Source organism: Meles meles, chromosome 6 (assembly GCF_922984935.1).
Source record: "Meles meles chromosome 6, mMelMel3.1 paternal haplotype, whole genome shotgun sequence".
Taxonomy (NCBI): Eukaryota; Metazoa; Chordata; class Mammalia; order Carnivora; family Mustelidae; genus Meles; species Meles meles.
The window spans coordinates 107,316,159-107,338,773 of record NC_060071.1 but is presented as its reverse complement, the minus strand read 5'-3'; the positions used below and the strand labels follow the sequence as shown (position 1 = coordinate 107,338,773).

Genomic DNA, 22,615 nt, shown 5'->3' with positions numbered 1-22,615 from the left:
TCTCACCTTTACCATTGCCTGTGTAATGTGGAAAATTAAACAACTACTCCGTTTCCCTGTGCACTAAATGGTGATGATCATGGACACAGTTGAGCTCTATCCTGAGCTAAAGGAGACAAACCTGTAAAGCTCTTAGTAGCAGGCTTGAAATAGAACGGGCACTCATATTTTAGCTTTATTGTTATTATTCTTACCTGTTTTTTTTTTTTTAAGTACATTTTTAGAATCATGATTGTTTTTGTTTACCTTAGTGCGGGGAGACCATTGTTTCGCTTTCCCATCTGATCTCCGTTTATTCAAGACTCTTTTATGTCCAGTTCAGCTCTTCAGCTGGAGTAGTGTTACGTCCTAGCAGAGGCTAATTGTCCTTTTGACTTCTGTGTATAGAGGTTTGCTGCTGTCATAATGAGGATCCGAGAGCCCAGAACAACCGCCCTCATATTTAGCTCTGGGAAAATGGTCTGCACGGGAGCCAAAAGGTATGTAGAACCACTCTCCAAACCTTCTCAGACAAATAATTCAGTATATAAAACAGGGAAGGATAGTATTTATGTTCCAAAACACCTAGGAGGAGCAAAATACTTTGTTGAAGAGTTAGGTGCATGAAATGCCAAATTTGGGGTTAAAAACATTCAGTTGAGTAATACCGACTCCTGTCCCAGTTTGCAGTTCCCCCATTAAACGGAGGGGACGTAGGTGAGTTGTTAGAACTTGGTCTTAAGGTGCACTTAAAAACTACCATAGTGATGAAACCTGTTACAAGCCTGGAGAAGTAGTTATTGTATATTTTCCTTACTGCAGGTAATCGGATAGAATTCTTAAAGGAGGCAGATTAGGTACTCCTTGACCATTATCTTGAGCATTAGCTCAGGAGGCAACTCTGAAAAGGATCCCTTTTCCTGGCTCTCACACAGAGGAAGGCCTGTGCTGATACAGAGCCTTTCACCATCAAACTGCAGTGGGAGCGCTGCTCGTTCCTCTAAGTGTTAGAAGATGAGTAGTAAATAGTCCTCCTGAAAGGCTGTGTGAATTTGTCTTCACTCTACGGATATACTGAGATTCATTTCCTCCCAAGAACGCTGGGTGTTAACATTTTTTTTAAGTTTGCCATACCAAATGGTTTGGGGGGGAAAAAAAGTGTTAATTACATGTCTTTAATTTGCTAGTGAGACGAATATTGCATAAGCATGTAAGCGGCCTACCGTGTCTTTTGCCCAATCGTCTATGAGTTCTTGCTCTTTTGTCAGCTTTTGTTTGTAAGTATCCCACCGTTTTGTACTATAAATATTACTTCCCAAATTACCGTTAGTGGTGTTTATTATTTTTTTATACAATTAACATTTTTGGGTGTGTACAGTCCCATTTTTCTTTAGAGTTTTGATGTTTGGCTTCATGCTTACAAGAAGGCATTCTGGGGTGCCTGGGTGGCTCAGTGGGTTAAAGCCTCTGCCTTCAGCTCGGGTCATGATCCCAGGGTCCTGGGATCGGGCCCCACATCGGGCTCTCTGCTCGCCGGGGAGCCTGTTTCCTCCTCTCTCTCTGCCTGTCTCTCTGCCTACTTGTGATCTCTGTCTGTCAAATAAATAAATAAAAATTTTTTTAAAAAGGCATTCTGCATGCACAACATTATATAAATATTGACCTCTGTATATTTTTCTGGCAAAAGATGTTGATGTTTTGATTCAATGAGAGCTTTCTCTAGGTGATGGAAATGTTTTCCATTTGTGCTCTCCAGTGTGGTAACCACCAGTTACATGTGGCTGTTGAACAACTAAAGTATAGGTAATACACAGAGGAAATACATGTATTTTATTCTTTATTTTTTAAAGATTTTCTATAAGCTGGGGGAGCGGCAAAGAGAGAGAGAGAGAAAGAGAGAGAGAAAAGCAGACTCCCCACTGAGCAGGGAGTTTGATGCGGGGCTGGATCCCAGGACCCAGGATCATGACCTGACCTGAAGGCAGATGTTCAACCAACTGAGCCACCCAGGCACCGCAGAACATAATTTTTTACTTAATTTAAACTTAAATATAAACAGCTACATGCCAGGGCCCCTGGGTGAGCCCACGTGCTGGGCTCCCTGCTCAGCAGGGAGTCTGCTTCTCCCTCTCCCTCTGCTCCTTCCCATCCTGCTTGTGTTCTCTCTCTTAATCTACCTCTCTCTCAAATAAATAGAATTTAAAAAAAAATAGCTATAAGTGGCTAGTGGCTACCATACTGGGCAGAGCTGGACTAGAATTTTATTTCACTATATATTTTTCTTTGCAAATGGCCAGTAAGTGACCTGATACATTCATTGAAGAATCCAGATGTGGTTTTTAAAGTATATATGACACACAATGTTGCATTCGTTTCAGGTGACTCAACAAGTTTATACATTATGCTAGGTTCCCCAGGAGTGTAGCTGCCATATGTCCTCACTATTACAATGGCACTGACTATGTTCCTGTGCCTTTTATTCCTCTGACTTCTTCATTCCATAACTGAAAGCCTGTATCTCCCACTCCAGTTCATTCATTTTGCCCAAACTCCAACCCTACTCCCCTCTGGCAACCATGAGTTGGTATGTATAGGACTGCTTCTCCTTTTTGTTTGTGTTTTGTTTTGTTTTGTTTTTTAAGATTCCATACATAAGTGAAATCATGTGGTATTTGTCTTTATCAGTCTGACATTTTCACTTAGCCTTATACCTTCTAGGGCCATTCATGTTGCTCAAACGGCACGATCTCATCCTTTTATATGGCTGCATAATATATTGTGTATATAGACCTCATTTTCCTTTTCTTCTATCAGTGGATGCTTAAGTTGCTTCCATATCTTGGCTATTATAAATAATGCTGCAGTAAACATGGGAGTACATTTATCTTTTCAAATTAGTGTTTTTGTTTTGAGTAAATACCCAATAGTGGAATTATTGAATTTAATGGTATTTTTGTTTTTAATTTTTTAAGGGCCCTCTATACTGTTTTCCAAAGCAGCTGTACCAATTTACATTCCCACCAATGGTGTACGAGGGTTCCTTTTTCTCCACATCCTTACCAACAGTTATTATTGTCTTTTTAATTTTAGCCATTCTAATAGGTATGAGGTGATATTTCATTGTGGTTTTGATTTGCATTTCCCTAACTATGAGTGATGCTGAGATTCTTTCATGTGTCTGTTGGCCATTTGTATGCTTTTTTGGGAAAAATGTCTGTTCAGGCCCATTTTTTTAATTGGATTATTTTTTGGTGTTGAGTTGTATCTGTTCTTTATATATTTTGGATATTAACCCCTTAACTGATATGTCATTTGCAAATATCTTTTCTTATTCAATAAGTTACTTTTTGGTGTGTTGATGGTTTTCTTATTGTGCAAAAGCTTTTTATTTTGATGTAGTCCCAATGGCTTATTTTTGCTTTTGTTTCCCTTGACTTTGGATAAACATTTGGAAAAACATTGTTGTGATTGATGTCGGAAAAATTACTGCCTATATTCACTTCTAGGATTTTTTTGTGGTTTCAGGTCTTAAATTTAGGTCTTTAATCCATTTTTAGTTTATTTTTGTGAAAAATGTTAAAAAGTGGTCTGGTTTTACTTTTTTACATGTAGCTGTCCAGTTTTCCCGGCCTCATTTATTGAAGAGACTGTCTTTCCCTGTTGTATATTCTTGTCTTTGTCATAGATTAACTGGCCATATAGTCATGGGTTTATTTCTGGATTCTCCATCCATTAATCTGTAGGTCTGTTTTTGTGCCTGTTTCTGTGTTTTGATTACTACAGCTTTGTGGTATATCTTGAAATCTGGTGTTGTGGTACCTTCAGCTTTGTTTTTCTTAAGAGTGCTTTGCCTATTTGGGGACTTTTTGATTCCATGCAAATTTTAGTAGTAGTTTAATTTTGTGAAAAGCATTATTGGTATTCTGATAAGGATTGCATTGAATCTATAGATTGCTTGGGCAATATGAACAGTTTAATAATATTCTTTCAATCCATGAGCATGTAATTTTTTTTCCACTTGTGTTGTCTTCAGTTTCTTTCATCCGAGTTTAGCAGTTTTCTGAGCACAGGTCTTTTACCTCTTTTTGATTATGTTTATTCCTGTGTATTTTATTCTTTTTGATATAGTTATAAGTGAAACTGTTTTCTTAATTTCTCCTTTTACTACTTTTTTTTTTTTTAGTGTATAGCTATGCTACCAATTTCTGGGTATTTTGCGTCCTGCAACTTCACTGAATTCATTGATTACTTCTAGTAGTTGTTTGATGGGGTCTTTAGGATTTTCTATATAGTGGATTCTGTCATCTGCACATAGTGACAGTTTAACCTCTTCTTTACCAGGATGAATACCTCTTATTTCTTGCCTGATTGCTGTGTTTAGGACTTCCAGTATTACATTAATAAAAGTAATGACAGTGGACATTCTTATCTAGTTCCTGATCTTAGAGGAAAAGCTCTCAGTTTTTCACCATTGAGTATGACGTTAGTTGGGTTTTTTTTTTTTTTTTTAGATTTTATTAATTTATTTGACAGAGAGAGACCATGAGAGAGGGAACACATGCAGGGGAGCAGCGGAGAGAGAGGAGGAGGCAGGCTTCCCACCCAGCAAGTAGCTCCTGTAGGGCTCAATCCCAGGACTCTGGGATCTAACCCAAGCCAAAGGCAGCCTCTTAACCACTGAGTCACCTAGGCATCCCATAGTTAGGTTTTTCATGTATATGATTTATTGGTTGAGGTATGTTCCCACTAAAACCAAGTTGAGAGTTTAATTACGAATGGATGCTGAATTTTGTCAGATGTCTTTTCAGCATGTGTTAAAGGATCAAATGATTTTTATCCTTTATTCTATTGATGTGGTATATCACGTTGATTGATTATTGAATCTTATTACTGATTATTGATATTGAATCTTTCTTGCATCCCCAGAATGAATCCTACTTCATCATGGTGAATGATCATCTTAATGTATTGTTATATGTGGTATGCTAATATTTTGTGGAGGATTTGTGCATTTATGTTACTAGTCCATTCTTAATCCATTCCCCACCACCACCTGTTTTTACATATTAAATTCTTTACATGTATCTGGGTAAGTTTCTGGGCTTTCTCTTCTGTTGATCTGACATCCTTGGACCTAGAGATCTACCATTTTTAATTGCAAGGATGTTCATTTCAGCATTGTGTAAAATGGGGGGCTGGGAATAAGAACTAAAACATGGGAGATGGGGTGCCTGGGTGGCTCAGTGGATTAAGCATCTGTCTTCGGCTCAGGTCATGGTCTTGAGGTCCTGGGATCGAGCCCCGTATCGGGCTCTCTGCTCAGTGAGGAGCCTGCTTCCCCCTCTCTCTCTGCCTGCCTTTCTGCCTACGTGTGCTCTCTCTCTCTGTCAAATAAATAAATAAAATCTTAAAAAAAAATGGGAGACATGGTGCCTGGGTGGCTCAGTGGGTTAAAGCCTCTGCCTTCGGCTTGGGTCATGATCCCAGGGTCCTGGGATAGAGCCCCACATCGGGCTCTCTGCTCAGCGGGGGGCCTGCTTCCCCTCCTCTCTTTCTGCCTGCCTCTCTGCCTACTTGTGATCTCTGTCTGTCAAATAAGTGAATAAAATCTTTTTAAAAAATGGGAGACAAATTCAAAGTAATAAAGTTTTGATTTGATCATGAAATAAAATTATATTTAGCAATTAAAACACATACATATCAAGTTGGAAGGATGGCAACATTGTGTTAGGTTATAGAGGAATAGGAACTAAATTATAAGTCTATTAACCAACTTTCACTTTAAAATATGCTTAAATTACATATATATTCATGAGTATCCCCAATTTGAATTTATCTGGTTCCCAAAATCTGATGGTGAAAGTTACTGAGTTCAGATAATAAGAGATACTTGTTACCCAAATCTATTTGGTTCTTGAGTCTTGGATAGAGATTTGTGAAATTTTGGTTAGTCTGAGCTATCAGAATTACCTCCAAAAAAGGATACAGACCTATTCTTTTTAGTTGTAATAACCAAAGTTTGCAAGTAAAGGATAGCTATTTTTTCCCAGGAAGAGTACAAAAGGGTCAAATGTAATCTGTGGTTATCACCACTGGTAGTGACATCTCAAGGTTCTTTATTTCCTAGTGATCATAGAAGAACATGTATGTAGTAGACTCTAACCACAAGCTGTCTGCATGGGAATTTCAATGTCCTATTCACAGCTAATATCTCACAAAACTACAGGGCCACTCAAATTCTTAAAATTTGGCCTTATAAACATGAGCATGATGGACAGTGTAATGGGCCAATTAGCAGAATGTATGTTTTCAAAATAGAAACAGTTTATTTCAGTGCTAACTTGTAGACATGACCTTGCAAGAGACATCTCAGGAGTTGGAAGTGGGTGAGGAAATGCAACGTGGAGTGGAGTGAAATATGTGAAGGAATTAATATACGTTAATATACATTAGTTCATTAATTAAAATCAAGTGTTTCTGGTTTTCAAAATAAAGATGGGGCAACCCATAAGAGAGGGAGAGTTCACACAGTTCACCCCCCAGGTTTTGCCCTTGTTTTTTATCCCTTACCACCCATTGTTTTATTTTGCCAAATAAAGCCTCACGTCATGAAACTTCACCTTCTGTGACCTGGGTTTAGGGTTGGAGCAAGACAAATGCTCAGAAGAATATGGCCACAAAGTTGAATGAATTTCTTTCTTTCTCATGTTGGGTGTGTGTTGATTGACCACTCTGTGAGAAATCCTGAGCAAAACTGGTCAGGTTTTGAGATGTTTTCATGTTTTTTTTAAAAAATGTGGTTTGTTGCATAAAGATTTAAGTCCTAATATCCAGTCTTTGCCACCTAATTGGCATAGCTCTTATGTCCTTATGTTGATTTCTTTTTTTAATGCATGTGTCATTTATCTGGAGGGCTTGTTAAAATACAGGTTGCTGGGCCCCAACCCCAGAATGCCTGTGGCTGGGACCTGGGACTTTGCATTTCTAACAAGTTCTCAGGTGGTGCTACTCTGCAGCAGGTCAAAGGACACACTTTGAGAACCAGGGGAATAGTTAATTTTATCTAATAGCATTTAAAACAAGTAAAAGACAAAAATACCCTATATGTGAGAGATGTCAGAGTAAGATGCAAACGTGTTTATGGCTGGGCTTTGACCATTGTGCCATACCTTTGGCTAGGTGCTAGGGACACAAGTAGGGTCGACTGGGCCGTGTCCTCAGCATCTACAGGTTTGTAGTATATACTGAAAGGTAGACCTGGTACAAAAGCTAAAAGTACAATCAGGGAAGTGTGTGAGCACAGCTCAAGCAGTATAGAGGACAGAACGATGAAGATCTCTTTAAACACACTTGTCCCTCCCCAGTGAGGAGCAGTCTCGACTTGCAGCGAGGAAGTACGCTCGTGTGGTGCAGAAGCTGGGCTTCCCAGCCAGATTCCTCGATTTTAAAGTTCAGAACATGGTTGGAAGCTGTGATGTGAGATTCGCCATCAGGCTGGAAGGTCTGGTGCTAACCCATCAGCAGTTCAGTAGGTATGACCGTTCTGTAACTTTCTGAGTTTACCAAGATACTACAGTTGGGTTACGGGCCCCATATATAGTGTGTCTTTTGGAGAAAGTGATGTTTTTCTTTTTCAAGACTGTAGGTGAAAGGGTTAACGTGCTGTGGTTAAGTCCTTTCTGGTTACTGCACGTGTCCAGTCTTCTGAAACGTAGTTCTCAAAATTAAGCTGCACAGTCATCACTTGGCCCGCTTTTCTAAAAACACTTTGCTACCTGGGCTGCATCGTCCTAGATGTTGCTTGAATTTGCAGTTCTTTTTTTTTTTTTTTCTCTTAAAGATTTTATTTATTTGACGGAAATCACAAGTAGGCAGAGAGGCAGGCAGAGAGAGGGGAAGGGAAGCAGGCTCCCTGCTGAGCAGAGAGCCCAACATTGTGGGGCTCGATCCCAGGACCCTGGGACCACGAGGCAGAGGCTTTAACCCACTGAGCCACCCAGGCACCCCTTGAATTTTCAGTTGTAACAAGCTCACAGGTGGTGTCAGTCCTGCTCTCCAGAGGCTTGAGACTCAGTACCGTGCAGATTTCTGACACAGGCACACCTGCCTTGGGGGTGGGGTGGAGACCCCAGAAGAGAAGGGGTATGAGATGGGTTAGGTAGGTTGGAAGGGGCTGGTGGCTGACAGCTGGCACGGGGGAGAGGGTTGGAGAGGATGAAGAAAGAAGTGGCCTAGCACATTCTGTGAAGGCAAGTCTATCTCGTGTTTGTCCTATTGATTTCCAGGGGTTTAGTGTCGCTAGCCCCCCACCAGTTTCTTCTCTAGTGGACTCCTGCTCCTCAGGGAGCGTCTGTAGACTGATGCTTCCCACGAAACTTCCGTCTCACCAGCAGAGGCTCGGGGTCCTCTTCCCTCAGCTGCTTTGATGCTTCTCCCAATCCGTCAGGCCCTCAGCAGTGATAGAGGCAGACGGGTCAGCCCTGGGGCCCACCACTCTGGGGCACATATACCAGTCCAAGGCCACTGAGCTGCTCAGAATCACAGATGCTTTTACGTTCTCCTTCTCTAGCCTCAACTTCTGTCCTTTTGCTCCCCTCTTCCTCCCCTTTGCCCTGGAGTGGTCATTCCTATGAACAGAGTGAGCAGGAGTCCTGCAGCCGAGCTTTTCCGAACGCTCGTTGGCCTTCTTTTTGAGACATGTTCTGAACAGCTGTTAAAAATTGCATTGTTTTGGGGGCGCCTGGGTGGCTCAGTGGATCAGCCGCTGCCTTCCGCTCAGGTCATGATCTCAGGGTCCTGGGATCAAGCCCCGCATCAGGTTCTCTGCTCCGCAGGGAGCCTGCTTCCTCCTCTCTCTCTGCCTGCCTCTCTGCCTACTTGTGATCTCTCTCTCTCTCAAATAAATAAATAAAATCTTTTTAAAAAATTGCATTGTTTTTTCCTAGCTTTTCAAAAAAATCCAAGTTCATGCTGAGATTTGGCTTTGGTGATATTCTTCAGGCAATATTTATTTTCCCCTCGATTGTATTTCCCCCCCCCCCCCCCCCCGCATGAATTTTTTTTTCAATATGTGCTTATTGGGTGCCCGTTGAGCTCACTGCAAAGCTCCCCAAGCAAGAAATATTGCCTCTTTAGGGATCTTTTTCTTTCTTCAATCTTGGGATGGTTTATCAGTTCATAACCCTTGTTATTAAGAGTATCTCAACACAGAAGCTATTTTTTCTTCCAGATTCTCAACTGTGGGCCTCCAGTCTGTCTCTTCTCCAAACCCACTTTTTCTGAATGTATGAAAGATCTCCGCCTGAATTCTGCCTGTCTCTTTCAGATTGAGCTCTCCACTCTCTGGCTGTTAAGGGCTCTAAAATGATCTGTGCCGTTCCTCCCAAGTTGCCTTTCATTTCTTTTTCTCCAACACTGTCATCTCTGTAGCTCAGGTTTAAGTCTAGAGCAGGAGTGCCTCTTGTCACTACTGCCACGTTCTGAGAGAGAAAATGGAGAGCAGGCAAGATGAGAGTTCGTCATATGAACTGACTTTAACCACTTGGAGGGGTCCACCGCTGTTTTATCTTCATTCTGGAACAGTTTTATTATCTCATCCATCTTTTCAAAAAATTTAGCAAGAAAGCCTGCATTGTATCCCTCCCACTATCTCTTTCTAGTCTTACTTTTACCTGCTCCCAAAATTTGCCATTCAGGCTCTACTGTTACGTTATGGATTACAGCTACAGTGTGTGTGCCGATGACGTTAAAACACTTCTCTCCCAACAGGTTTGTGTCTTTAAAGTGAGGCCTCTCATGGGGCGCCTGGGTGACTCAGTTGGTTAAGTGTCTGCCTTCAACTCAGGTCATTTTCCCCGGGTCCTGGGATGGAGTCCAACATTGGACCCCTTGATAAGTGGGGAGTCTGCTTCTCCCCCTGCCTGCCACTCCCCTAGCTTGTGCTTACTTTTTCTCTCTCTGACAAGATAAAATCTTTAAAAAAAAAAAAAAATGAGGCCTCTCTTTAAGTGTCTGCAGCTCTGTGGGGAACCATGGCCCACATCAGTTGTAATTATTAGGTCGTTTGCCTATGTCAAGGGGCGCCTGGGTGACTCCATCAGTCAAGCATCTTCCTTTGGCTCAGGTCAGGATCTCAGGGTCATGGGATCGAGCCCCATGTTCAGTTTCCTGCTCAGCAGGGAGGCTGCGTCTCCCTCTTTCTCTGCCACTCCACCCTGCTCATGCTTGCTCATTCTCTCTCAAATCAACACAATCTTTAAAAAAAAAAAAAAACGTTAGCCTATGTTAAAACCTCAAGTTCCTTTAATTCCCCTGGTTCTACGAGTTTGTGTATTAGCATCTGATAGCACAAGTATCACCTTGTCACTGGGGGATGTCGGTATTTCTACGTCGTATTTATTTCCAGTTTTCCCTGAGCATTGTTCTCCCTTCCTTCAGTTTCTAAACCCAAGCTATCCTGATAATAACTATTAATTAAGTGAATAATACCTAGGTGACTACCATGTAGCAGATGCTACAGCAACCATGATAGTCAGTACAGCCAGGGTCCAGGACACCTGGGGGCTCAGTCAGTTGAGCATCTGACTCTTGATTTCGGCTCAGGTCACGGTCTCAGGGTTGTGAGGTTGAGCCCTGCAATGGGCTCCATGCTGAGCATGCAGCCTACTCTCCCTTTCCCCCTCCCAACCCTCAGCCCTACCCTCCCAGGCCCCGAACCCATGCTGGTGCACTCTCTTTCTCTCAAAAAGGGAAAAGGAAAAAAGAAAAAAAAATACAGCCACTGTCCCTTGCCCTCATGGAGCTCACTCTCTAAAAGGGAAGACCGAAAAGCTAAAGACAATGTGGTAACTAAAGATAACACAGTAACTCCAAGGTGGGTACCCCTTGCAGTGCCATGGTACCATTAAACAGGATATTTAATACCACAGGGTCAGGGGAGTGTGCAGGTCGAAGTTCTCATGGGAAGTGACATTTAAGTCAGGACTTGAATGGTGAGTTGAAGTTGGGTTGGCAAGAGATTGGCAAATGTTTGTTATTCTTGAACTTACGCGAAATTCTTCATCCCTCTCCAAAATATCCTTTTTCCCCCCTGCCTTAACTTTCTCTTGCAATGAGGCAGAGGATAAGTAAAATGAAGTAAGTATCTCCTTGGAAATTTATTATGCTGGCATCTTAAAACTATGGTTGTGAAAGCCAACTGCAGTCTGCCATCACTTACATCCCGAAGACTTTGTTTTCTCTTTTCCCTCTTCTTTTAAAAGATGTATTTATTTATTTTCGAGAGGAAGAGAGAGGAGAGAGAGAAAGCGAACACATGCAGGGGGAGACACAGAGGGAGAGGGAGAGAGCATCCCAAGCAGACTCCTGGCTGAGTGTAGGGCCCAATGTGGGGCTCGATCTCACAACTGTGAGATCATGATCTGAGCTGAAACCAAGAGTCAGACTCTCAACCAACCAAGCCAACAAAGGCGCACCCCACCTCTTTTCCCTTAAAAATGCTAAGATTCTTTTGGAAGATCAAATGGAAGCATTCCTTCTGTGTCTATAGCTTTCACTTTCTTGGTTCAAACCTCCGCTCCCATACAAATTTTCCAGGGCTCCAGCCAGTATCATTGATTCCCCGTGTTGAGTGGGTAAAGTCTTGACAGGCTCTCTGTAGTAAGAGTGACATCCCAGGAAGAGAAGTCTACCCAGAGCCGCCTCCATATGCTTCAGAAGGGTAGCCTCCCTGCTGTAATGCATCATTCTGGTACCAGTAAGAGATTTCACATCTGCTATTGTATGGGTCTTACTCATTGCCGAATGAAACGGAGAGAGTTTTTCTCTGTGGTCCTGATTCACCCATTAAAAGCAAAGATTTATGTGTATTGGGTTTCATTTCTCAGATTTCTTTTTTTTTTTTTCTATCTGTTCTTAGCCATTGCTTTTATTTTGTCAGCTTCCTTTTAACTCTTGACTTGTTTTTTGAAGTCCCCTTAAGCCTTTCTAAGGGTCTCTCTACTTTTCTACGGGGGAGACTAAAGCAATTCTTAGTCCTATCCTCCTCCTTCTCCATTTAGTAGTAAATATGAGTGAGTTACTATTTATAGGACCAAATCCTAAATTTAAGGGTTTTGTTTTGTTTTGTTTTGTTTTGTTTTTTAGTAATCGCTATACCCAACATGGGGCTTGATCTCATGATCATGAGATCAAGAGTCCTGTGCCCTTCCAACTGAGCCAGCCAGGCGCCCTACAAATCCTAAATTTTTAAGTGTTGGGATAGTTTAGTTTTCTTTACAGCACTTGTCCAGAGACAAATGATGGTGGTCTGGAAAACTTCATAGGTTCTAAAATTGTTATCTTTAACAGTTTATAAATATATAGAAAATATGCTCATTATTGGGAAACTTGGACAATTTAGGAAATTTAGAAAGTGTGTTTATGTATTATTATCGATAGACATTTTTTAACCAACAGGGTCTTAATACATTAAATTTGATGCCCTACGTTACCTTAATTTCTAATAGCTTAGCATGACCTGCACTTGAAAATATGTTATAATCAAAGATGAATTCTGTTCTTGATTGTCACAAGAAACTGCATATGGCACTCCAGACTATTTTTATTAAGATGGCCAAAAGTTTTTGGTAGAATAGCTTTAACATGCTGGGTCTCGAATGTTTTGGGAAAGTAGTTGAATAGTACTATTTTCAACTTTTTCCTTTTATATCTGAACAGTTATGAACCTGAACTGTTTCCTGGCCTTATTTATAGAATGGTGAAACCACGAATTGTGTTGCTAATCTTTGTATCTGGAAAAGTTGTGTTGACAGGTAAGTTCTAAGATTATTTTCTGACTTTCACAAAATTCGGTAGCTACATGTTGCTTTGCTTTTCCTTTTAAATAGCTTTGTTCACCACTATAAAGTAAGTCTTAATATTGTAGAACACCTGGGGGGAAAAAAAGCAGGAAGGATTATACTATCACTCATTGGTCTCAATACCCAAAACAATATGATTTTTTCATGTTTTTATGTCCTTTTGATATATATGCTTATCTTTACCTCCTGCATTTTTATTAACTATTATAGCACGTAGCTTCGATCATTGTTACAAAGTCCTTGAGAACACTTTTCACAGCTGCACAGTGTTCTAACAGAGAGCTCATCAAACCTTTTTTCTGTAAAGGGCCAAACACTAAATATTTTAGGCTTTGTGGCCATAAGGCCTCTGTTGCAACAGTGGAACTCTGCCATGTTCGGAGCGAGAGTAGCTATAGACATTACATAAAGGAAAGTATGCTGAAATGTAAATTTAATATAACTCATATAATTTACATGGGTCATGCAATATTCTTCTTTGTTTTTGTTTTGTTTTGTTTTGCCCCCAGCCATTTTAAAGATTTTATTTATTTATTTGACAGAGAGAGAGGTCACAAGTAGGCAGAGAGGCAGGCAGAGAGAGAGGAGGAAGCAGGCTCCCTGCAGAGCAGAGAGCCCGATGCAGGGCTCGATCCCAGGACCCTGAGATCATCCCAGGACCCTGAGATCATGACCTGAGCTGAAGGCAGCGGCTTAATCCACTGAGCCACCCAGGCGCCCCGCCCCCAGCCATTTTAAATGATTGAATTTAAAACCATTTTTAGCTCACAGGCTATACAAAAATAGGACTAGCTGTCTTTTTCCTGACTTCTGCTCTAACACATTATCATATGAAACTTATTTTTCCATTGTCAAACATTTAAATGCTCTTTCTTTGTTTGCTGCTTATAATGGCACAGACATTTGGCTATTTTTATGTGTGGAGAATTATTACTGTGGATGCTCAGAAGTGGAACATTTCTTTGTTGAAGGATAGGTCTATTCTTAAGGTTCTGAGTACAAATTACCAAGTTGTTTTTTTAAAGGGATACACAATATAGTTCTTTCCCATGATACGTTCCTACCACCAGTGTGCTTAAGTATCTTTTTTTTTAAGATTTTACTTATTTTTTTATTTGACAGAGAGAGAGAGAGAGAGAGATCACAAGTAGGCAGAGAGGCAGGCAGAGAGAGAGGGGGAAGCAGGCTCATCACTGAGCAGAGAGCCCAGTGTGGGGCTCGATCCCAGGACCCTGAGATCACGACCTGAGCCAAAGGCAGAGGCTTAACCCATTGAGCCACCCAGGTGCTCCTGCTTAAGTATCTTTTACAAACTCTCAGTAGCATTCAAAACAAAAATGGTACAAAAGAAAATTTGTAAGTGAAAATGATCTCACTGCCTTACCTCACAGGTAATCAGAAATAGAAATTGATGATTTTTAAAAACCTCTTCAAGAAATAGCATTTTATTTTTTGTAGAGTGTGTACATAACTTAATTCTTTCTGTCTACTTATTTTTTAAATTGTTTTCCCCGTAAGGATTTGCAGGAGTTCACCATAATATTGAAAGTAATTACTCTTTGTTACACTTATAGCTTTTTCCAGTTGGTTTATTTTTACATAGAGAAGGGTTTTTAAAATTCTTGAGGTAAATTGTTAAGACTCTTTTCCATACCATCTTAATGAAGTCTGTTGCTTTTGTCTAATTTTGTCTGACTTCTTACACATTTTACTATTCTGTATCAAGACGAATGCCGAATTCATACGGCAGGAGGCCAAACTGATTACGCCCAACCTCAAACAGCCAGCCAACCAGCTTACCATGACCTATCATTTGCCTTATTATTAATTCGTGATGATTCCATTTGACCTTTATATTTCTGTATAAAGTTATCACTCAGCATCCAAAAACATGGAATTTCTGTTCTTAAGTCTTCTTTTAGAACTCCCAGTAAAGTTTCATAGTTTGTTTTACTGTAACAAATAACTAGTCTTTGAAGCAGGGAAAGCTTGTTTGGAATTCAAGAACCTTTCGAATACAGCAAAGCTACAGCCTCTCAGATGCTGTGAATGTAGAGTCTAGAATAATCAAGACCTCCTAGTGACTGACATAAAGTTTACTCCTATCTGTCATGAAGGAAGGGGGGAAAGTATGCCAAGTAAGTTGAACAGTATAAATATTGGAGCAAGCATATGGCCTACGGAAAGGAACAATCTTTTGAAGATCCTGGGAAGGGCACGTTCACCTACTTGCTATGTGTCGTTATAATATTATTAAAAGTGCCAGTAGACAAGCACAGGCTAAGTTTCTATTATAGATACACAAAACAAGTCCCTTTAAATATCCTTAATTCAAACCAGCTTTCCCACTTACCCCAATTAAAAGGAAAAAGGAAAACAACTCGCATGTACACATTTGCTACAAGTTTCAAGTGGCAGAAGTGTTGTCTACGTGCAATGCCAAAGACCATGCAGTACCCTTCCCTGAAAGCTTGTTATGTGTTCCGCATGTAAAACAAGCAAAGCTGAACTTCTTCATTCTTGCGAGGTGCAGATCATCAGTTTTGCGAAGGGAGGAATGAGTCGTATTCACTGAAGTCCAAACTTCTGCTTACAACATGAAGAAAAAGCCAACCGATGTCTTGATACTGAAATAGGAGTAATTATCGATGGGGATCTTTCCCTGCTTGCACTATACTGTCTTAAGCACTTCCTCTAGAATCCACGGTTTAGGTTATGTTTGCTCCCCACTTTGAGACACATGTTCCTTTTCCTCTATCCTTACATATCTAGACTTTTCACCTGCAAAGGGTTTAAAAATGCAAGGACCCAATTTTGGGTGTAAACCTAAGGAAAGGGACCAAGGAGGCCTCCCTTTAGCCTTGCTTCTAGAATTTTAGCAGGAGATGGTCACGTGGAGTGTCCAGGAGACTCCTAGAGGTCCCCATGGCAAGACTCTGCCGCGCTATCTTGAAAGGTCCCAACAAGTGTAAATAATTTTTGCCTAGAAAATGTTAGAGTACTGAAATCACAAATGCACTCTGCGTTCCGCTGTAATCAAATGACGGATCCCAGCCCTTCCCTAGGTAGGAACCGTAGAACACCAGCACACCTACCGTAAGTGCAATTTTAAACCGTTGTATCATGTGCCATTTTCAGGGCCTCTGAAAATAACTTATCCGTGTAAAATTGTCTTATTCCCTGAGGTGCCAAAGCTGGGGCCACCATGTCCAAGGCTACATCTGAATGTTCTAATTATAGTTAAGTGAGCCAATGGCAAAGAAGCCCTACCGCCCTACAGCGTCGTGCCCCCTGACAGCAGAAAGCAATGGGACCTGAGCCAAGCTTAACTCTGTTTTCCCAAGCCCATGCTGTTTTCCTGTGTCTGGTATGATATTTAGGACCTAGGATTTTTCTTTCTCAAAGCACAGTAAAACTAATATAGCTAGGATCTGCTGGAATGATATACAATGAACAGCAAATATGTCAGCTTTCATTTCTAAAGTCAGACACCATAAAGTGAACATACATTGGGTGTGTCTGTTCCAGGCGCCATGATAAGAGCTTTTATGTGGGTTCTAGTTAATTCCACGAAGTTGCACTGAGGAGCTCAGTTTCCTCACCTGGAAAATGGGGCCAGTGGAGAAGTCATTAACAATGTCAGACAATTGTATGTGCTGCAGCACAGGTGGGAACTTGAGCAGCCCGGCTCTGGAGCCCCCACCCTCCATGTACTCACCCTGTCCCCCAGCTCCTTAGGTGTCTGTGCAGACGCCTCTGTGGTCTTTGGGGGCACCTTTCCCCTTCTCTTCCTCATCCGCTTAAGGAAAGAGAAATGCTCTTAGTGGTGAGAGGCAGCACATGTGATGGCTAAGAGGCTGGGCTCTGGGAACCAACTGTCTGCTTTGAATCCAGGCTCGACCATTTCTTGGCTGTGTGGCCTTGGGTGAGTTTAAGTTCACCTTGATTTCCACACCTGTAAAAGGCAGGTGGCCAGAGAAACTACCTGCTCTGTGTGAGCAGGCCAAAGAACAGTACCAGTGGACAGTGAATGTGTTGTAAACGTAAGCTGGTGCTCCCTTGGTGAAAGCCCACTCGTTTTCCCCCTAGCCTTGGGAGACCGGAGTCTTGCTCTGCTGCCTTGTCCTGATCATGGGAATCTGACGTCTAAAGAGGCTTTAGTCTAACATCTAAAATGCTTCACAGTTCTTTCTTTCCCTCCAGCATAATTCTTAAGAAGCTGGGTCTTTGTTACTTCGGGTGACTGTCCATCAGCTAGACATCAGCAGTTCTTGCTGGCGAGTAGGCCAGAGAGCGCATACCCCTGCCAGTCATTACCGGGAATCCCCCAATAATAGCAAGTTAGTATACGCTGTAAAATGTATACTTGGAAGGATTTAATGCCGTCTCTTGCAATTCGTAAGCTTTTTCCCTTGAGTGCATACACATATGGTATCATAGGGAAAATAAGGTGCGTAGTTATGACTTGGCATAAAAATAGAATTGGAAAATCCAAGCAGTATTGGAAATTGATGTTTGGGCTGGCTAAGGGGGTAGGGATGAGCTTATAAACCTTCTTGACAGACGGCAGATATTTCATCAACTTTGGGTGCCTGTCAGGTACCCATACTGTTTTTAGGTGCTGAGGATGGAAAAGCAAATCTCCTGCAGTCCCCATAGTCCCCGCCAGGAATCAGCCCTGGGGTAGGACACAGATTATGTGAGACTGGCTCTTACAGAGCCAGATGATAGACCACGTGTGCTTGGGCCAGCTGTCCCAACATCCCTGATCCTGAAGCATGTTCTTCTAGGACAATAAAAATGGCTTCGATTTTGTAAAATGCGATGGCTTACAAAGGACTTTTCACTCATAAAACTCATAGCAGCCCTCTGAGAAGGCTATTTTACAGGTAAGGAAATGAGAACTCAGAAGTTGAACAACTTGCCTGTGATAATCAAACCTAGTGAATGGTAGAGCTCGTATTCAAGCCCATCCAGAGTGATTTCAGAGCCAGTCCTTTCTTCATTGCACTGGCGGCAGAATTTCTACCTCTGTCACCATGGTGAGGAATGGTGTTTATCCCCCAGAGTGGTGCTCATTATTACCTAAAGGAAAAGACTGGTCAGGTTTGCTTAAAAGCTAGAGTCTTCTACCCGGAGCCTGGTGCTTCAGATTGAGATATTTGATTATAGATTATTAAGACTACAGGACCAATGTCGGTTCCCAGAAAGTTGTGACTTATTTTTGGTGAGGAAGTATTTGACTAAAGGGACCAAATCCCTTCATTGTAATACCCAGTTATAAATGCTGGCCATGTTTAGTTGCTGACTTTTTAAAAAATTTAATTTTATTTTTTTTCAGTGTTCCAAGATTGTTTATGCACCACACCCAGTGCTCCATGCAATATGTGCCCTCTTTAATACCCACCACCAGGCTCACCCAACCCCCCACCCTGTTCCCCTCCAAAACCCTCAGTTTGTTTCTCAGAGTCCACAGTCTCTCATGCTTCGACTTCCCCTCCGATTTCCCTCAACTCACTTTTCCTTTCCTTCTCTTAATGTCCTCCATGTTATTCCTTATGCTCCAAAGTAAGTGAAACCATATAATAATTGACTTTCTCTGCTTGACTTATTTCATTCAGCATAATCTCCTCCAGTCCCATCCAAGTTGATACAAAAGTTGGGTATTCATCCTTTCTGATAGCTGAGTAATATTCCATTGTATATATGGACCATATCTTCTTTATCCATTTGTCTGTTGAAGGGCATCTTGGCTCTTTTCACAGTTTGGCGATTGTGGCCATTGCTTCTATGAACATTGGGGTACAGATGGGCCTTCTTTACACTACATCTGTATCTGATGTACTGAAATACCCAGTAGTGCAATTGCAGGGTCATAGGGCAGCTCTATTTTTAATTTTTGGAGGAATCTTCACACTGTTTTCCAAAGTGGCTGCACCAACTTGCATTCCCACCAACAGTGTAAGAGGGTTCCCCTTTCTCCACATCTTCTCTAACACTTGTTATTTCCTGTCCTGCTAATTTTGGCCATTCTAACTGGTGTAAGGTGGTATCTTAATGTGGTTTTGATTTGAATCTCCCTGATGGCTAGTGATGATGAACATTTTTCATGTGTCTGTTAGCCATTTGTATGTCTTCTTTGGAGAAGTGTCTGTTCATGTCTTCTGCCCATTTTTTTGACATGATTATCTGTTTTTTTTTGGTGTTGAGTTTGAGAGTTCTTTATATATTGGATATCAGCCCTTTGTCTGTAGTGTCATTTGCAAATATCTTCTCCCATTCCGTGGGTTGCCTCTTTGTTTTGTTGACTATTTCCTTTGCTGTGCAGAAGCTTTTGACCTTGATGAAGTCCCAAAAGTTCATTTTCACCATTGGAAACGTGTCTTGAAAGAAGTTGCTGTGGCCAATGTTGAAGAAGTTACTGCCTATGTTCTCCTCTAGGATTTTGATAGATTCCTGCCTCATGTCTTAACATGAGTATGGTGTAAGAGAATGGTCGAGTTTCATTCTTCTATACATAGTATTTGCTGACTTTTAGAAGGGATACTGGATATGTGAGGTCTTCATCCAGGGCTGCTATCCATGATTCAGGGGAACTTCAACTTCTTGGGCCTTGTTTTCCCATGAAGGAAATGAAGGGAATTGGATTAGTTAATTCCCACAAAGCCCTTTTGTGTCTACAGAAGTTTTTCTGTGATATAAAATAATGATCATTCTCAGTGTCTGTTTCCTCCTGGGCGATGGTTGTTTTCTGCTCTCTAGCAGAGGCCGGAATGCTAAACAGGGCCTTCAAAATCCTCTTAAGTATGATTTAAGTGTTACGAAAAACTGAAGTACATAGTTACCTAGAATGTTGGACCTAGACCCTCTGTTTCTTAATTAAATATAAAAGGAATGCTGATTTTGGTGGGCGGGGTTGGAGGTTGAATGGGTAGGTGGGTGTTTGCTAGATCTACTCCACTTCACTGTCTCCTAATAAGAAAGCTGTTACATTCAAATGTACCTAGAAGCCAAATAGGTCCATCAAACTGGAGGCAGGATTTTTTTGTTATGGTTCACTTACTGCTTTCCCAACTCACTGGTTTCTACAAAAACGAAAATTTTTTTCATTTTCGAGAAATTATCCTGTAATTCATCCTGTAATAAAAATCTGAGGCTTATGGGATTTTTCCTACCCCTCAAGGTACAGAGTTTCTGTTACTCATGCCAGTAACACACCCTCTTCCTCATCCTTGCCCCCCACCCCACATCTTTGAGGGCAGAGACTCACACATAGTAAACTCATCAGCGATGAATACATAACATTTTTTTAAAAATTTTATTTATTTATTTGACAGACATCACAAATAGGCAGAGAGGCAGGCGGGGGTGGGGGGGTAGGAGAGTGGGGAGGGAACAGGGTCCCCACCGAGCAGAGAGCCTGATGCAGGGCTCCATCCTAGGACCCAGAGATCATGACCTGAGCTGATGGCAGAGGCTTAAACCACTGAGCCACCCAGGTGCCCCAAATAAGTAACTTTTCGCCAGCCTCTCAAAGAAATTTAAGCTTACAAGGACTTATTGACTCTTTAACATTTTTTTAAAAAACTCGAGGTGTAATGCACATAATATAAACCTAACCATTTTAAAGTGAATAACTCAGTGGCATTTAATACACACAGTTCCTGCAACCACCACCTCTAGCTAGTGCCAAAACATTTGGATTACTGCAGAAGAAATTCCCATATCATTAAGCAGTTTCTCTCCCGTCCTTCCTCCCCTTAGCCCTTGGCAACCTCCAATTTGCATTCTGTCTCTGGAATCAGCTATTCTGGATATTTCATATAAATGGAATCCTACAACGTGTCTGGCTTCTTTCACTTAGTGTAATGTTTTTGAGGTTCACACACTGTAGCATGTATCACAACCTCATTCCTCATTCCTTTTGTGGCTAAGTAATATTCCATCGTATGTATATATCACAATGTGTTTATCTGTTCCTCTGTTGATGGGCACTTGGGTTATTTCCACTTTTTGGCTCTTGTAAATAGTGCTGCGATGAATACATGTCTGCATGCACGTCGTTTGAGTACCTGTTTTCAATTTGGGAGGTATATAGCCAGGAGTAGAATGGCTGGGTCATATGGTAATTCTTAACATTTTTGAGGAACTGCCAAACTGTTTTCCACAGTGGCTGAATCATTTTACCTTCCCACCACCAATGTACAAGAGTTCTAATTTCTCTATATCTTTGCCAATACTTTTTTATTTTCCATTTTTTAAATTATTACAGCTCATCCTTGATTCTGAATTGGAATTTCTACCTGATTCTCAAATCTGGTGATCCTCCTTTTGATGATTTCCTCTCATCTTTTTTTTTTTTTAAGATTTTATTTATTTATTTGAGAGAGAGAGACTGCGAGTGAGGGGAGGTGCAGAAAGTGAGAGGGAGAAGCAGATGCCCTGCTGAGCAGGAACCTGGATGCAGGCTTCTCCCAGGACCTAGAGTTCATGACCTGAGCAAGATGCAATGCTTAATGCTTAACTGACTGAGCCACCCTGACGCCCCTCCTCTTAGTCTTGTGATTAAACCAGATAACCACTTCTCCCTGGCAATTTCTCTCTTACCGAGCCTTAGCTTTATGGGTCTCCAGGAAGAGTCTTTATCAGCTTAAGCTATTTTATATTTCTCTTCATGCTGTTTTTATATTCTTTTCCCTAACCTCCTGCCAGTGGTATCAGGCAATAGTTTCCCGATTAGCTGAGAGCTCCATCTAAACATCAGTGCTACTGGTCCACCACCCGGTACGGTCCCACTCAGTACAGTGTGCCTGTGTAACCTTGAAGGTGGAAGTAGTGGCAGTGAGTAGTGGGGAGAGATGAACAGCGTCTGATAACCTCTCAAGAGTAGGGACCATGTCTAATTCATGTTTTTATCTATTTTAATCCCTACAGCAGTTCTAATGAAAGATACCTTGAAACTTAAGTCTCTAAGGAGTGACAGTGGTACGGTTTTCTTCCTCTAATAAACTCTTCTCATACAATGAAATGTAAAACATTTGCTGTAGTTTGTCTCACCCTGTGAGTCAATATTAGGAAATCAGGATATTAACTAGACCTGAGTGGATCAAAGGAAGTCCCTTTTGCTGATAGCTAAGTGTCCACAGGTCCTGATGTAGGTCATGTTCATGGCATGCTGAGTGATAACATCCCATATTTCATACTGTGCTCTGTGAGGTGAAAGATGAACTGATATGCCCATGTAGTGAAGTACTAGAAAACTCTGCTCTAGGGTACGTGTTTGTGGATATGGCTGTCACCAGCAAATTCTTTTGTCTTTACCAAAATGTCACTTCCCAAGTAAACCTAAGGAGATGTCTTTGTATTAAAAGTACTTGGAGATAATGATGAAATTTTAGTCCTAAGAAAATTTGGGTACTGTCTTTATATTAAAGATTGTATCAACTTGGATTTCTTTATAGGTGCCAAAGAACGTTCTGAGATCTATGAAGCATTTGAAAACATCTATCCTATTCTAAAGGGTTTTAAAAAAGCCTGAGTAAGTCACTCAGCATCTCACACTACATTGGTCTGAGTGTGTGCATAAGCCCAGCGCAAACCACTGGATTGTAGATTTTCCACAGATTTTTTACTTTATTTGTTAAAGGATGATTCTATAGGAGTATCCATGCCTACGAACTGAAGAAACTTCTTTTTCAAAAATGACACATATGTTATTTTAAAAACGGAAAAAGTAAACACTTCAGAATTTGAGAGATTTAGGGCCTTGTTAGAAT

The 22,615-nt window shown here is 41.2% G+C and overlaps 1 protein-coding gene across 1 annotated transcript in view; it reads left to right on the top strand.

Moving 5' to 3' along the window:
- Positions 1–22,377, top strand: part of TBPL2 (TATA-box binding protein like 2) — a 28,537-nt gene extending 6,160 nt beyond the window's left edge. The window contains exons 4-7 of the mRNA XM_046009957.1: positions 388–479; positions 7,344–7,511; positions 12,697–12,791; positions 22,301–22,377. Coding sequence (XP_045865913.1) covers positions 388–479; positions 7,344–7,511; positions 12,697–12,791; positions 22,301–22,377 — 432 coding nt within the window. The remainder of the gene's footprint in view (positions 1–387; positions 480–7,343; positions 7,512–12,696; positions 12,792–22,300) is intronic.
- The last annotated feature ends 238 nt before the right edge of the window (positions 22,378–22,615 follow it).